At 44.8% G+C, this 17,649-nt stretch overlaps 1 protein-coding gene across 1 annotated transcript; it reads right to left on the reverse strand.

The window, feature by feature from the left end:
- Positions 1-5,634: 5,634 nt before the first annotated feature.
- Positions 5,635-6,351, reverse strand: LOC137663445 (tetraspanin-7-like). The gene has a single exon (XM_068400685.1). It carries the CDS (start codon positions 6,349-6,351, stop codon positions 5,635-5,637), a length of 717 nt encoding a protein of 238 aa, XP_068256786.1.
- Positions 6,352-17,649: the final 11,298 nt, after the last annotated feature.

Here is a 17,649-nt window from a genome sequence, read left to right on the forward strand (position 1 = left end):
GACAGAACAATATGTTCCTAGATAGCTCCTTTTTTCTGTCACTGTCTCATCCACAAGCAAATCCACATATCTGACCAATAAATACAGAGCTGCCGAAAAATGTGTGCATGTTTGTGTTCTCTTTGATAACATGGGAACACTATATCCTTTGATATTTGAATTTTACTGGCCCAGAAAGTAGATCAGGACAGTAGAGGGCACAAGAAAACAAGGTTAAATTGCAATACTTCGATCGGTTTCTCAGCAAACTACAATGGCACATTGTACAGATGGAAATTTATGGTTTTCAATCACATTGATTTGGCTAGAAGCATGTATTTTTACCACTTTGCGGCATAATGGGTGCACAACCAATGAAGTATAAACTGAAGTAAAATTACACAGATAGATATGTTTAGCCAATTAACATACTGGTGTCAAAAATCTTACCTTACAAAGATGGTCAGCCTCTGAAACGGAAGGAGACAGAGAACCACAGGAGATCCTACCACTAGGTTGTTCTGCACTCTAGATTGCTCTGCATGTCTTTCCATAATATCATCCTGAAAAGCGTAAAATCCAAGGATATGATGTGACTCCCATTAACTTTTCAAGATGCTCAAAGTAAACAGTGGCGTTAAAAAGTAACCACTACATGTCTCAGAAGGCTAATGGCAAAAGGGATTCACTCACAGTTAAATCCTTTTCCGTTCATGGTTAAATTCTGCTCAGAAAACTGTTTCTTTATGGCAGCGCAGAACTTACCACTGTTTTCTCCCCTTTGCAGTCTCACTGTCACCACATCTGCCTTCACCTTTGGGCATTTTCTTTTTTTTTTTTTCCTCCTTCAGGTCTCAAGTCAGATCTAAATTCTTCTAGCTGTACTTCTGTCCGGAGCTATTCCTTCATGCCCTGGCACCGCACCAAAAAGCCCAAGAAACAATATGGGTGCAAAATAAACCAATGTGAACTGTCTGCTTTACTAGTGAAAAAAAAAATCTCTTCCCACAAATAAATACTTTATTTGTTATACAAATAAAAACTGCTTGAGACAGAATTTGGGATGTTATGGGGAAGTGACTGTGGCTTTGATAAGCTCCCTGAGATGGAGATGAAGGGGAGGGACTGGACTTGTAACGTCTTTACAGATGTTCCCCTGATCCTTACAGATACCTTTAGAAACTACAGAGATTTTTTAAGTTAGGAGTATGTTTTGGCTTGCTCTGCTTAATGCTGATGCCAGCACAGCTCAAACAAATATAATATCAAAACCAGTGCTACCTTCCTGATGGCATCTTCTGTCCTTCCGGGCTGGAGAGATTTCAGATGAAAAGGAAGTCTCTGACTCCATTAGCTGTATGACTTATGTTTAAGTTTTTGACCAATACTTTGTGGTGCTTCAGAACAAGACCATGGTAAGACTTCTTAACTTGACCACCCAAACTTTCCATGGACATGCCTTTTTTATTGGAACCCAAAATATTTGACTGGGAAAACACTGAATTTCCAGCTCTCTTCCCATGCTATCTGATTTATCAAAATCTCCTGTAGGTTGCTGGACCTACGAAAAAGGGTATCTTTACTGTAACGTATCTGTGGAAATAGAAGGATGAGTCCTCTTCTTGTCAAGGGCTTTATAAAGTATCAGCTGCTATGAGTGGAAGTCACAGAGGTAATAAGTGACTGGTTTTTTTCCAGAAGTAAGAAAATAATGTTATAATAGGATAAATACATAAATAAACTTGAAAATTGCTTTTTAACAAAAGAAATCTTTTTTCTTCTCTGATTTACCCAATCTTACTGCTTACTTATTAAGTTTTCTGACCCCAGAAAAGCCATCTCCTCTCTAAAAATTCACGATCCATTATAAAGGCCATTTTCAGTTCTGGTTATCTGTAATGTCAAGTTCAGCTTTACACAAGTCCAGTGAATAATTGATGGTGGACAAAATACCAAAACACTTTTGAAGTTTGAAAGAGTCATATTCTTGGTATTCTAGATGAATGTTATAAAATAGTCCTTGTTTCATAATAAGGGTCTAATCTTGCCACCCTGTTAATCCTAAATCTCAGTTTGTCCAAACAACAGAGTGATTGTTTCTACAACTGCAACACAGCTTGCTCCTATACTTAATTTGGTATGGTTTTTAATCGATTAAATAACCAGTGATGTTAAAATTGAGATTGGCTTTTTGTAAAAGATGGGATCAGCTTTTATTAAAGTGTACCATTTTGATGAGTGACTTTATGCTGAAGAGGATGACAGAAAACAAATACGTATTCCAGCAAGGGGCAGACAGTGCTGTCCAGTGTAACATTTTTCAGTTACAGCCATTCTGACCACCCAGAACAAAATCAACATTGATTCTAGATGATTTTTAAAATTAAATTAAAATTTGGTCACTAACAGCTACTGGGAATCTGCTAGTCTGGGAATTAATTAGAGAAGAATGACAGCGACATGATTTGCTCGTAGCAGTTGCTAAACTTTATTTCTGAAGTACCATTTCCCATACAAACTATACTTTTTGCCCGTTGTTAAAACTGTACAACATGACATTGATTTCCAGAAAATAACAGGAGTTCCACTAGTGCATAACTCAAAAAAAAAAGTGGTGTTAATACAGGGACATTTACAAACAAAAATAAAAAATTATATTATGTAAAACAATAAACATCAGTGCTACAAAATGAAGCATTGTTTTCTCTATAAAGACAAGCTCCCAACACATTTCCAAAGTCCATCTATTCAGATGAATAGTCAAATGACCGAGACACCTGTTTACATTGCACTCTTCACCTGGAACACGATTATCGCAGTTACACAGCCACCTAATACCTGAGCAAAGGGACAGTTAAGATAAAGCCACAGCTAACACCCAAGCACAACATAATTGTTAACTCTGAATCCCAAGATCCATCCATGCGGACTAGAATCACTCTCCAAAAAGGAAAACACAGTTTCTCTTTTTTCTGTTTTTGATCTTGTGAGCTTTGTTTGAGAGAACCGACCCCGAGGGAATTATTTCCATGAGCAAAGACCGTTTTTAAATTTGGTAAAATCAGTTTGTGTGCCTGGACTCCAGTGAGTGCTCAATACTCCCTGCTGGTCCTTGCAGATTTCAGCTTGTAAATACCGTTCTCGATTCATCAGTCCTCAGCTGAAACTTCATTTAAACATTAGACTGTTTTGCACATCTGGAAAGTAAAATGTCACTTTTCCATGGAAAAACCTATTTGGGTTTTTTTTACATCTGCAACTACCATCAAGCTTGTGCAATTGTTCATATAAGTTGGGGGAATTCCCTTTATGCTCCCTGGACAAGCCTGCTTCACTCTGCAGGAATACTGCACCTTTATGAAGGCAGCCCAACAAGTCAGGGGCTGTTATTAGCACGCCAAATTGCAGCACCATCCTCAGGTCAGAAATAGTGACAATCCTGCAGGTGGAACAAATTCACCATAGAATTGAGCAATCCCTCTCCCAAAAAAAGACAACTGGGGGGCGGAGGAATGAGTGCTTCACTATGACAAAAGACGGGGAAGTGGCAGGATTTCCAGGTATTTTTAAATGGAATAAACCATTTAAAGCAGTAAAGATACCTGAAATCAGAACCTTTCCAAGGGAATACACATTTTGCCCTGGTTTCACTCCCAGGAACATTATCAAACAAAATCCTAGCAGCTTATTTTCAGCAGGGGGAAAGCACAGAAATTCCAAGGCAGGGTTCTTTTAGGTATGGAAACTGTGAGGATTTAAACAGCGGGAGGAGAGTTAGCTCTGCATTTGATGTGGTTTTCCCCACGGAGAGGCAGCGGTGGGTTTGCTCTCCCTTTGCCTGCCTCACCAGGGCGAGCGGGCATGGCTGCCCCAGCGGGCAGGGCCAGCTCCATCTCCCAAAGCGAGCAGGAGGAGCAGCTCTCACCTCCCACAGCCGTGGGACAGAGGCTCTGCCTGGCTCATCCTTGCAGCCAAGCAGTCGCTCTTCGGTGGGAGGAAAAGAGAAAGCCAGAAATGTAGTCAAAAGTAGTAAAGGCAAGCAAGGAAGAAAGTGAGCCAAGCCTTCCTCGCCCCTCACCCCGTGCATTCATTGCCCGGGCACCAGAGCTTCACTGCTAATCCCCTTTCCCCCAAGGGTACTCCACTCCTCCCATGAAGCTATCAGTCATCTTCTTCATTCAAGATTTCCAGTCCTGCTCATATTTGTTGGCATTTGACCTTTCTCCACAGCTTTGCTGGTTACTTTCCTAAATGACGCCACATCCTGGAGTTCCTTTCTGGTCCTTGGTTCTTTTCTGAAACCCCCCCTCCCCAGTTTGCTGGGTAAGGGGGGTATCCAGCATGTCTTTGTGCTGTGAGGCAGAGAAACATGTAAAAGTCCAGTTCACAGGTTTTAAAAAAGTGGAAAGAAGCAGGAGTGAAACTCGGAAAATTCAGGACCCTCTAAAGTGCAGGGCTTGCTTTTCCTGAGGCTCCAAATGCAAGCCCAGAACTGTCGGGAAAAACAAAATCCTGTAGATTTACACTGCACTCTGTCCTGCTCACACCCTGGGCTACACAGCAAGTCTTGGGGTCCTCTGTTTACTCTCAGGTTGTATAGGGCTGGCTTCAAAAATGTAGGTGGGGGCACACTTCAGAGACAGATCCTTTGAAAAAGGAAAAATATCAAAGAGTCTGAGGGCTGGTTTTTAGAAACCCTTCTATAAAACAGTCTGTTCCGCTCACCCTGAAATTAATAACAAAAGCCCAAAAGAAACTTCTGAAGGGCAGTGTGCCCTTCCCTCCTCTTGCCACCCCTACTCAGGTCTGATCCTACAGCCTTTGCCATCCTCTTGTGTGACAGGGACCCAAGTTTAAGGTCTTCTCAGTCCTGCAAAGACACAACCAGTGAATCACTGGCTAAGACAACACGCACCTGCTGAAGGAGGGAGTAGCACTTCGAGCTGCAGCTCCATCTTTAGATGGAGATCAGCATCGGAAGCATCACAGCAGGAAACGCACCCATGGCAGCCAGACAGCTTGAATCTGCACGAAGCAAAGGTAGGAAATCTTTATGGCAGTGGGATGCACACTGCTGGGCAGCCCCTCAAGCAGACCCCAATGGCAGCTGCTGGCATGGCTACCTGGGTGTCCCTGGGCCAGACCTGCCCCTTGTGCACTCCAGCAGTTTTCCAGTAACATAATTTTCCAGTCTCAGAGGAACACTCACCCGGTGCAATGCTGAGAGACACCTCTCTTGCACTCCCAGACCCTCTCCTCTTTCCTAGACCCCATTTCAGTGCCTCAGGATGTTTACATCACCCAGAAAACTGGTGAGCCTTGACCCAGCTGTCCTCACTGTCCCACAGGGCGATGTCTGTCTGTGCTGCCACCACTCTCTGCAGAAGTGGTCCAGAGGCTCCAGGAGGGCAGTGGGGACCTGCTGCCCTGCAGGGCACACGGCCAGGCCAGGAGGCACCTTCCCAGCTCTGAGGGGCTGTGGAGATGCCTGTAGCATTGACACACAACACAGGCTCCAGAGGAGAAACAGAGTCTGGAGGAGGAAGCTCAGGTGGAAGTGGGGTACACAAAGGGAGGATTTTCCCAATGGGGTGCACCCAGGGTTGGCGGAAAGAAGGGAGCTGGAGGGGGATAAGCAGCAGGACCAGGGGGACCTCAGGGAGGGGTGGTGATGCCCAGCAGGTGGGCAGGGATGCGGGCAGCCAGCAGGCAGGCCAGCACAATGCCGATGAGCTGCAGCAATGCCAACCCCAGGGCAGCCGTGGCAATGTAAAACATGTTGCTGCTGACAAAGGCCGACACCTTGCTGAAGCAACCATCGCGGTGCAGCCCGCGTGTGTCGGGTGGGCTGCGCTGGCAGCCCCGGCGGGCCCGGCAGCAGCTGAGGGGCACCGAGCCGTTCTGCTCCAGCCCCCAGGGCGAGGTGAGCCAGTCCCGGTAGCTCTGCACACCGCAGCAGGACAAGGCGCGCTGCAAAGCGTCCAGGGCGTCCGCCATCCCCTCGTCCTCCCCGTAGGCGAGCAGGGCCCGGCGCAGCCCCTCCTGGAAACCCTGCGCGATGTTCTGGCGGTAGCGGAGCGCCGAGAGCCCCGCCGTCAGCCCGGCCGCCAGCACGGCCGTCAGGAAAGCGCCGTAGGCACGCAGGAGGCCCCGGTGCTCCGTGGCGGCGCCGAAGCAGCCCAGGAAGCCCCAGATGATGACGGCGGCGCCGGTGGCCAAGAGGATGGCGGGGGCGCTGGGGCAGTCCTTGGCCGACAGCACCAGGTAGCTCCCCAGAGACAGCCTGGCCCAGAGGCCGATGATGAGCATGGTCAGCCCCGCTGCCCAGAAGACGAAGCTGAAGGCCATGAGGGACAGCTTGAGCACGGTCATGGTGCCCTCGGGCCCTGGTGCCGGCCGACGGGCTGTGGCTGTGGCGGGGTCCCGCGGCCGTCGGTGCCGCCGGGCGCTGAGGAGGGTCCCGGCCGCGACGCTCGGCGAGGGCGCCTTGGCGGTGTTCGGGGTGCGGGCGGGTCCCGCCGGGTCTCCCGGGCAGCCCTCGGCGTGGGGCCCGACGGCAGCAGCCTCCCCCCCGCCGCGGCAGCCGGTACCCGTCGCGCCGCCCTTCCGCCCCGTCCTCTTTTTCAGTGCCCGGCGCGGGGGCGCGGCCGGCGGCGGGGCCTGTCCGGGCTGCGGGGCTGGGCGGGCGGGACAGCCGGCCCCGCCGGGCGGGCTGCCGGGCCGGGCCGGGGGTCCCCTCCCTCCGCTCCCCTCTCGCTGTGCCGCCCTCTTTTAAACGAGCAGCCGCCCCACGTTAGCGCCCGTGCGGCAAACTGCGGTAGCCGAGGGGGAGAAGCACCCCCGTGCGCTCCTGAGCGCTCTATTCCGAGGCCCGGGGTGCAGTGACTGGGTGCGGGGCGGTGCGCTGGCCCTTCCCGCTGGCCGTTCCGCTGTCCGCAGCACTGCGGGCCCTCCGATGAAGAGGTTCTGCCAGCTGAAAGCTCGAGATTAACTTCCACTGGAATGTGCTGCAGCCCAGGTTTACCCTGGGCAAGGGACTGAACTTGTAAGCATTAGGAGTAGCACTTAAAAAACGCACAAATAATCCACAGGAAGCATAAGAAAGCTATTAAATGAGAGGTTTTATTTTTATTTCTTATACTGCATCAAGCTGTGCTCTTAGGACACTTTGTAGAAACAAGCATAAATCTGTTCCTGAATATTAACTAACTACACAGTCAGTCAGTCAGTCAGTCTTGATTTTCCCAGCTGGAAACTATTTTCCAGGTGGCCTGTCTGTTAAATATTGACTTGATTTAGCCCATGATAACACTGAGCCACAGAGAAGGCATTACATGGCCGTGCAGGAATGTCCCCGGATAGATACTGCTATTTAACAAGTGGCCCAGGAAGGTCCGATATGAGATTCCACCATCAGTACAGTCTCATTGCAAAAGATAAGCTACTCCTACAAGCCAAATAATAAAAAGACTACAAGGAAACCGTAAAGGAGGCAGGATCTCAGGCAGAGGTAGAATTAGTATCCCCAGTGGTAATTTGTTGCTTAGTGAGTCTTTGACCATACTAAGTGACAGATTTCTCTTTAGCATTTCTTGACGACACCACAAGAGGTATGTAGCACTCTTCAGTTCAAGATTTTGTACCATCTTTATTACTATGGGTCTTTGCACTGAATACAGAAACGACTCAAAGGCATTGTGAGACATAGAGTTGATGTTCATATGTCTTCAGGTGCTCAAGAAATTAATTTTGTTACATACTAACATACTATTAGACTTCTATAAAATGTTTATATTGCTTTTAAAAAATGTTTTAATAAAATGTTTATTATTACAGTTTCATTAGTTGGTGAGAGATCTTTAACCTGTGCAGTTCACTGGATCACTGTGCACTTCAAACAGTCTTTTGGGGTTTTTTATTTCTGTAATCACAGAATCACAGAATCACAGAATCAAGAATCAATCAGGTTGGAAGAGACCTCTGGAATCATCGAGTCCAACCATTGCCCTGACACCACCCTGTCAACTAGACCATGGCACTAAGTGCCATGTCCAGTCTTTTCTTAAACACATCCAGAGATGGTGACTCCACCACCTCCCTGGGCAGCCCATTCCAATGTCTAATAACCCTTTCTGAAAATAAATCCTTCCTAATGTCCAACCTGAACCTCCCCTGGCAAAGCTTGAGGCTGTGTCCTCTTGTCCTATCGCTAGTTGCCCAGGAGAAGAGGCCGACTCCCACTTTACTACAACCTCCCTTCAGGTAGTTGTAGACTGCAATAAGGTCACCTCGGAGCCTCCTCTTCTCCAGGCTAAACAACCCCAGCTCCCTCAGCCGTTCCTCGTAGGTCAGACCCTCCAGACCCTTCACCAGCTTGGTCGCCCTCCTCTGGACTCGCTCCAACACCTCAACATCTTTCTTGAAGTGCGGGGCCCAGAACTGGACACAGTACTCAAGGTGCGGCCTCACCAGTGCCGAGTACAGAGGGATGATCACTTCCCTAGACCGGCTGGCTACACTATTCCTAATAGAGGCCGGATGCCATTGGCCTTCTTGGCCACCTGGGCACACTGCTGGCTCATGTTTAGCCGGCTGTCGATCAGCACCCCCAGGTCTCTTTCCGCCGGGCCGCTTTCTAACCACTCTTCCCCCAGCCTGTAGCGCTGCATGGGGTTTTTGTGGCCGAAGTGTAAGACCCGGCACTTGTTCTTGTTGAACCTCATGCTGTTGGTCTCGGCCCATCTATCTAACCTGTCCAGATCCCTCTGTAGGGCCTTCCTACCCTCCAGCAGATCGACACTCCCACCCAGCTTGGTGTCATCTGCAAATTTGCTGAGGGTGCACTCAATCCCTACATCTAGATCATCTATAAAGATATTGAACAGCACCGGCCACAGAACTGAGCCCTGGGGAACACCGCTAGTGACCGGCCACCAGTTGGACTTTGCCCCATTCACCACCACTCTCTGCGCTCGGCCATCCAGCCAGTTTTTAACCCATCAAAGAGTCCACCCATCCAAGCCCCGGGCAGCCAGTTTGTCTAGGAGGATGGTGTGGGAGACAGTGTCGAATGCCTTACTGAAGTCTAGATAGACTACATCCACAGCCCTGCCCTCATCTACTAAGCGGGTCACTTTGTCATAGAAGGAGACCAGGTTGGTCAAGCAGGACCTGCCTTTCATGAATCCATGTTGGCTGGCCCCGATGCCCTGATTGTCCTGCATGTGCCGTGTAATGGCACTCAGGATGATCTGTTCCATCACCTTGCCTGGCACCGAGGTCGGGCTGACAGGCCTATAGCTCCCCGGATTATCCTTCCGGCCCTTCTTGTAGATGGGCGTTACATTTGCTAATTTCCAGTCAGCTGGAACTTCTCCAGTTAACCTAATATAATTCCTTATACTGGGATGATACTACTCTCGTTTGAATTTCCATTGATAAAACATTGAGTGAAATTGGGATTTTTAGTTTGTATCTGCAATAGTCACACCAAAAAAATCAGGTCAGAGTATTCTGTTGTTCACATCTTTATCAAACTCCTTTGGGACTGAATTCTGAGGTTTAATTGTGTTCCAATGGTAATTTTTGTGCAGAAGTTTGAGAAAAACATTTTGTTTCTTTCTGTTATGGCATCATGGAAGGAAAGGAGGTGCTTTATGTATCACCTTTTAACCAGAAACTCATAGTTGTCAAAGCATTAATATAGCATAATCATCATCGAAACATCATCTGTTCTTTATTAGAGGCCTTAATAATTTAATGAGCAGGAGACTGTCATCATTCCTGCCTTTTACAGATTCTCTTCTTTTGCCTTTTTACAAGATTAAGCTCTTCATCAGTTTCTTGACAGATCAAATCTGAGCTATCTGAGCCGGTTCCTTTGATTCTCATATCTTCTCAGAAGATTCCCAGATCTTCATGTCAAGATGATTTAGGAATGATGTTTTCCATGCTCTAGAAGTACTCCCCAGTACATTGCATTATATTACCCATTGTAGCACTAACTCATATGACTAATATCCACAGTGAAGAATAAAAGCTCACAGCAAAGACAAACTAGAGGTCTGCAGGTATGGAATTTCATAACCAATGGTTAAAAGGTGATGGTTTTCACACTTTCACACCTAAGTGAACATTCAGTGCTGGGAGGCTCTGAAGGTGACATCCATGAAGCTTCTTCTGAAGCAGTGAGTCTCTGCTGGCCAGGCAGTTGTCAGCCATGCCAGGAAACGTCCTTGCTGTCCTTGGAATGGGCTGATCACTGCTGCATTGCCATCCTCCAACCACTTGTTTTTTCTCTTAGGGTTTTACACCTTTTCATAGCAGTGTTTTTTCCATTTCAATAAATAAACTGCTAACTATCCACATCTCAAAACTAGCCGCTGCTGTTTTGCCTTTCTCATCTCACATGGCTCTGTGTACTTTCTCCCCATGGAGCGATTTTTTCAGAAGTTTCTCAGAGCTGGTGCTATCAGAGCTAGGTCTTGGATCGCAGACAACTGAAACCCATAGGAGAAGGGCTAGACTAGCTACATTGTGCAGTGCTAATGGGGGGCTACAGCCCCTTTTCACAGGACAAACCTGGGAATGCTCCCTCCGGGTACTGTCTGTTTTGGAAAGCAAGGTGTCGTGGAAATTCAGTAAGTAGTGAGGATTCAGAAGTGCCTAACCCGCTAGTGAGAGCAGCAATACCGATTATCAGAGAGTGGTTACAAACATGGACAGCAAATACAGTGAGATTGACGTTGGAAAATGCAAACTAATATGTCTTGGAGAAAACTGGTACTTAGTGGCAGGAAGAAGCCTGCCAAACAGTGCATCTGAAGGAAATGTGGGTGACAGCAGATAGCTAATTAGGCAGCATTTTGCAATACTATTTGGCAAGGAAAGCAGTCTGCTTGAAGCATGAATTTTCCTCTCCTTACTGTTTTGGTTTGGGCATGCCTTAAGTCATCACTTCCCTGGCAGAGGCAAGATGATTTTAATACTATTTTCCATCTCCACTTTCTGTGATTTTTTTGCCTGAGTTTACACTTGTGATTCTGAAGTGACTGTTTCCAATCAGTCCGTAACAGAGAGAAACACGATGCAGGGATTCTTCATGGCTTCTCGAGGAAACTGAGTCCTTTTGTGGTCCCCAGTTCATGGCTACTTAAGGTAGCTCTGGCTACAAGAACAGGTGGCAGCACTGGCACAGAGAGCAAGATCAAGTAGTTAGGAGCTTTACCGTAAAAATAGGGGTAGCAAGAGTAGCTTCAAAAAAGCAGTATTAGTTTAGTGTTCACAAATGTGCTTTCCTTAGACACCTGAATGAGATTTTCATGTCATGACTCATGGAGAGATACCATAGCTGCCAAAGTACCTGCATTCATTTAGCTTGGGGGAAACTAGAACTCCTGTGATGCCACCGTAGCGTCCTGCTGATGTAGTGTAGTTTTGATGTTGTAACTATTTATTATGGGTATTTTCTTATCTGGTGATACGCTGAAGAGCTCCTCCCATGGACAAGATACCTACTGGGTGGGATCCTTGTAAATACAAAAAAAAAAAAGATTTCTTATGTTGAATTCTGATTTTGTGATGCTTTGTCATGTTGAGTGATCTCTTATACCATAAACTCAATTCCATTGAATTCAATAGAACTGTTAATAGGAAAAGCAGTTATTCAGTGTGAGGAAAGTTATCAAAATCCAGTTGAAATTATTTTTATGCAAAATTGAACGATATCTTTATTCTAAATTGAATCAAATGGAACAGAAGTCATAGTTTTACACTCTCCCAGCACTGTGCAGCATGGATGTGGTGCACGTCCAGGCTGGATGGGAAAAGAAGACGGACTTGGAGGAAGAGAGAACTTCCCCTTGATCTTCCCATTAACCCTGGGAAGGGAACATGTTAACGTATCATAACACAACTCACTTCCAGCTGCAAGTCCCTTCAGGGAAAATTAATAGATTATGAAACACCACCTGCTCTTGGCCCCTTTGCAAACCCTTGATCCAAGAGGAAATATTGGATAAACTGCTTCTGCTCTATCAGCGAGACTGAGGGATGCAGCCTGAGCAGACCGGAGCAGCATTCGAGTGGATTCCCACCAGCTTGCATAGCTGAGCAGGAGACATCTTCGCCTGCAGCAAGTATGATCCTAAGGCAGAACCCAGCCCACTGTTTCTCAATATACTTCAACAATAGTAGCACAAGTGCTATTTTTTTCACACTGAGTTTATTTTAGGAACTCAGGTATACAATATCTATTATAGATCAGCTACTTTACTATTAATAGCAACAATCAGAGCTCCTTTGGATTAATGATTTACTTCTAATGTGTTTTTTAACCTTAAAATAAAGCACAAAATTTAATTTTAACTTTAGCTTCCTCATAGCTACAGAGGATAATATGATCCATGCCTTGAGCAAGTCTCTCAAAGAAAATTCAATGCACTTTCCAGTTACCCCACAGAAAATTATTATGTGCTGAACATCAGATGTGTTTCAACACTGAAATATCCAAATAGCATGCAGGCTACACAGGTGGGAAAGACCGCCAAAATACCATGTCAGAGGAATTAAAAAAGAAGTAGGTCTTCAGGCTTTTCATTTCAGGGAGCAAAGGGAAGACAAGACAAGGTTAAACATTGCCAAATTTTACTCTTGATCTTAAAAAGATTTGAATATATTACTACTAATTCTCAGTTTCCACTTGTTGTATTAGGAGCTGAAGGTATTAAGTATTTCACACATTGGGATCCACGTAAGTGTATATTGACAGCAGTTAAGTGTACTTAGCAAGTCATCATTCGTAAAATACTTACCTACACTTATCAATACGGATTTCCATATATGAGGGAGATTTCCAAGATCTGCAGCAGCAAAAATCTCTTCCACTTTTCACTTGGTTGGTATAATTTTGTATCACCTTTGCTAGTTTTGAAAATTAAAGACCTTGCTTCTTTAAAACCCCTTTTCTTTTCCTATCTTATCTTAAACAAATGCCATTATACTAATTGTGGACTAGCCAATCCAAAACAAAATAAATTAGGGTAAATTAGGGAGTCACGCAGCATAGCACAACCACTTCTTGTCTAATTTTGTCAGAACACCGGAGGCTTCCAGTTCACGAATGCTGATGCAGGATAGTGGTGTAAGGGAGAAGACTGTTCCTCTGTGGTTGCATACGATAGACCACAATACACCATGTAATATTATTTTGATATGCTAATCAATGGACAGTAGACTTTTTAGTAATATTGTAAGTGTAGCTTTATAGAATGAACATCTGTCATTTCTGATTATATTAAAATTATTATGTACACAGCCTGATCACAAGGTGATCAGTATGTTGCCTGTAACGTGTATGTATCAACAAATATCATCCAGTACTTGCTTGCTTCCTACTGGTGCTTGGCACAAGGTTAGTGGGAGAAGGAATATTTGGTTACAAGCGAGCTTCATGCTTTCTGGGTCCCTGGGTCAGGAATTGGGAAATCCCATGGATAATTGCCACAGCTGAAGCATCTAGCAGAAAACTGACGTCCAATAAAAAGGCAGGTATTCCACATGCACCAGCTGATTCACACCTGCACACGTATCTTCTTTATCTCTGCCGTGTTTCCACGTTTTGACAGATAATGCCATCATAGGTAGAGGACAAGGTGACCACACACTCTCTGTGGACTAGTTAAAGAACACCGGGGCACAGACTGTTATCCTGCAGTCACTGAAACCTCTGTCCTTGCTGAGGTGAATGGTTAGGGCGTTTCTATAATACAACATTAAAGCACCAGAGGATTTTCCAAGCCTTGGGCTCTGAATCCATGGACTTTTACAACTTCCTTGAATTGCTCACATGGAGTGTGCTGTCCTCAAGCAAGCATCACTCTTACCTGCTGTAAAGGTCAGGAAAAACTTATTTAAAGGAAGCAGTCTGCGTGCAAACAACACACCACACTGGCATCATTGCCTTAATCCGGGCAATAATTTGTCAGCCTGTCTTCTCTGATACTCTCAGACATGAAGAATCTTGTTCAGCTCTCCTGTGATGGCAAAATCTTAAACATTCTCACTATGATTTTCTTTGAAAAATGCCTGTTGCACTATTCATTAAACTATATAGCTTGCCTGGATGCAATAAAGCATTAATCAGCATGACAGCGAACATGATAATTACAGGCAGTTTTCCTGGAGTTTCCTATAGGGAGGACTGCTGAATACTTTCCTCTTTTTTTTGAGACAATTTTCATGTACTTTTAAAGTTACTGGTCTTCATGGGTTCATGAGGAGAAAGTCCTGCTTAACTAAATTTCCTTTCATGACAAGGTCACCCATGTAGTTGACCAAGGAAAGCCAGCAGATGTGGGTTTTTTTGATTTTAGCAAAGGTTTTGATACTCTCTATCACAGTATCATTCTGGGAAAAAATGTCCAGCACACAGCTAGACAAGTCCATAATACATTGGGTGAACAATTGGCTGACTGGTCAGGCTCAAAGAGTTATAGTAAATCGGGTTACATCAGGCTGGTGGCCAGTCATCAATGGAGTTCCCCAGGGCTGAATTTTAGGGCCAGTGCCCTTTAATGTTTTTATAAATTATCTAGATGCAGGGATCAAATGTACCTTAAGTAAGTTTGCCAATGATACTAAACTAGGAGGAGCTGTGGACTCCCTTGAGGGTAGAGAGGCTTTACAGAGAGATCTGGGTAGACTGGAGAGCTGGGCAATCGCCAACCATATGAAATTTAACAAGAGTAAGTAAGTGCTGGATTCTTCACCTGAGAAGAGGTAATCCTGGTTATATGTACAAACTGGGGGACAAGAAGCTGGAGAGCAGTCCTGCGGAAAGAGATCTGGGGGTTTGGGTTGAAAGCAAGTTGAATATGAGTCAGCAGTGTGCCCTGGCAGCCAACCATGTCCTGGTGTGCATCAAGCACAAGGGAGGTGATTGTCTACACTGCACTGGTGTGGCCCCATGTCAAGTACTGTGTGCAGTTTTGGGCACCTCAGTCTAAGAAGGACACCAGACTATTAGAGTGTGTCCAGAGGAGGGTGACCAAGATGGTGGAAGGTCTCGAGGGCAAGACTTATGAGGAGCGGCTGAGATCACTTGGTTTGCTCAGCTTGGAGAAAGAAGGCTGAGGGGTGACCTTATCGCAGTCTACAGCTTCCTCAAGGGGGCAGTGGAGGGGGAGATGCTGATCTCTCTTTGAGGACCAGCAATAGGACACAAGGAAATGGAATGAAGCTGTGTTAGGGGAAGTTCAGATTGGACATTAGGAAAAGGTTCTTCACTGGGAGGGTGGTCGGTCACTGGAACAGGCTCCCTGGGGAAGTGGTCATGGCATCAAGCCTGTCAGAGTTCAAGGAGCATCTGGACAACACTCTTAGTCATATGGTTTAGTTTTAGGTAGTCCTGTGCAGAGCAGGGAGTTGGATTCAATGATCCTTATGGGTCACTTCCAACTCGAAATCTTCTATTCTTCTATGATTCTATACTCTTAACTACCTGAGCTGAAACTTTCCAGGGCAGATATTTATCTGAGTCCAAAATACAATTTTTTTTTAACTTCCAACAACAATGGTTCCACAAAAACTGTTTTGAAAAAAGTTTAGGGTAAAAGACACTATTATTTTCCTTCAAAAATAGTATTTTAACCACCTCCTTATAGCACTTTCAGGCTTTGGACTACAGACTTGAAAGCTGGTAAAGGACTAGGAAGGATTTTTTTTCTGTAATTTTCACATGAAGCTGGTTAAATTTGGCAAACTATAAATCTCTGCAACCTTATTTCACACCTCCTCAGTCAAGATTTTGTTTGGAACTGCTGGAGATATCTTCGGAGCATGATTCAGTTTTGATTCAGTGTCATGATTCTGGCCAGGGATTCAGTTTTCTCCCTGAAATCTGTGCTCTTAACTGCTCTCATCCCTGTTGGCCAAGTACTGGAATTCAGTTTTCCTGTGCCCTCCGTGTTCCTGCTGATGGTACCCAAGCAGGCAGGAAGAAGAAACAGGTACAAATACAATGACAGAAGTTTGTCCAAAGGACAAAGTTTGGCTTGGTAAAAGGGGTAACATGGCAGCAAGCTGGGAGGGAGACCTGGAAAATGGAATTACAGGCCACTTGAGCATACTAATCAAAATAAATTAGGTGGGGGCAGGAAATCAGAGGTGATTTGGAAATCAGAAGGAGAGGAAGCGGAATGAGATGTGGAGATAGCCCCAGCCTTCTCCAGGAGACGGTGAGTAGAAGCTGAGTTGTGAACATGTTTATTTTTAATTTATAGTGTTAATTTTAAATACTCTGGCACACAAAAAAAATTAAACCTTCAATGTCTTGGACGGATTACCTGGAATTAGTGCACAGTTCCTCATTCTAAAATTTCACGTCATCTCCTTTGACAGAGTATCATGCAGATAGATCAATCCAGGTTTGTAAAACAAACCAAAACTAATAAAAAGGAATAAAAAATTATAATATCCAACACTGGAGAAAAAGAGTGTTCTTATTTTACATAAGTAATGAATTAAAAATTCGCAGTGAATCTTAACTATACACAATTCTTCCTTTACCCTTCATGAGGAACAAGGACTGTTGCAGCCAACTCAGGGATGCCTATTTCCTCCCTAAAATAAAAAATACAGTAATCCATCCTTACAGAATCTTACAGATTCAAAAGACATCCTTTTATCTTTGAGCTAAAGGAGGATTTCTGCTACAGAACAATATTTGAATTCTTCCTAAGCAAGCAGATACAGCAGAACATACCCATAGGCATATAACTCTTGATTCTTCACTGCATGGAGAGGTAACTCATTAAAAGCAAGCCCAAATTTGAGTACAGCAGTACTGGGCTGATGCAAAGCCAGAGTAAACACAGGAATCAAGACCTGTAAACTTTGATGGGAACTTTATCTTGCCTTTCATCGTCCTTCAAAATATCTAGATGCCCCCTTCACCTGTTCTTTGACAACTTTGTACACAACTGTCTCATTAAAAGAAAAAGACAACCGGGGAACCCACGCCCTTCATCTTCTTGCTCAGTTATTTAAAGTACTTCGGCAAAAAAAATCCAGATTTAGCTAGCAGATCACAGCTCTCTAACACAATTCTGGTCATTATTACCATTCCCGAGATAAGTTTGCTCATGAAGAACTTCACTTTTGATATGGAATCTCCACATGTGTGAAAAGAAGTTCCCAGTTTAAAATGGGTTAAGTCACATTTACAAATGTTTGTAAATATTTTGTATCACAAATGGTTCTGTTTTGTAATGGCAGCTCTGAGATATGTCAACAGGACATTTATCACATCAAGTCAAACTCTTGGCACTGATATTTACCATCTGTGGGCTTGCAAAGTCCTCTGCCTTGGTGTGTCTACTTCTTTCACAGCTAAGTAGTAGTATTTCACAGTCTTCTGCCGATAGCAAGGTTAACTGCACAAGAAAATGAGCCCGAGGTCAACATGTTTATTAGAACACTTAGAAGACATGGTTGTTAACTCTGGTGTGCCATTTGTGAACACTGCTTTAAAAGAATTTCTTTTGTATGATGCCCAAGTCATAGGTATCATATACTTTTATACTGTTGTAGTTTTGTTTTGTTTTCCCAAGAAATGCAGCAAATTTAGGCAGTAACCTGTCTGGGGACTGTTCAGTTTTTCAGATGGAGGAA

Source organism: Nyctibius grandis, chromosome 5 (assembly GCF_013368605.1).
Source record: "Nyctibius grandis isolate bNycGra1 chromosome 5, bNycGra1.pri, whole genome shotgun sequence".
Taxonomy (NCBI): domain Eukaryota; kingdom Metazoa; phylum Chordata; class Aves; order Nyctibiiformes; family Nyctibiidae; genus Nyctibius; species Nyctibius grandis.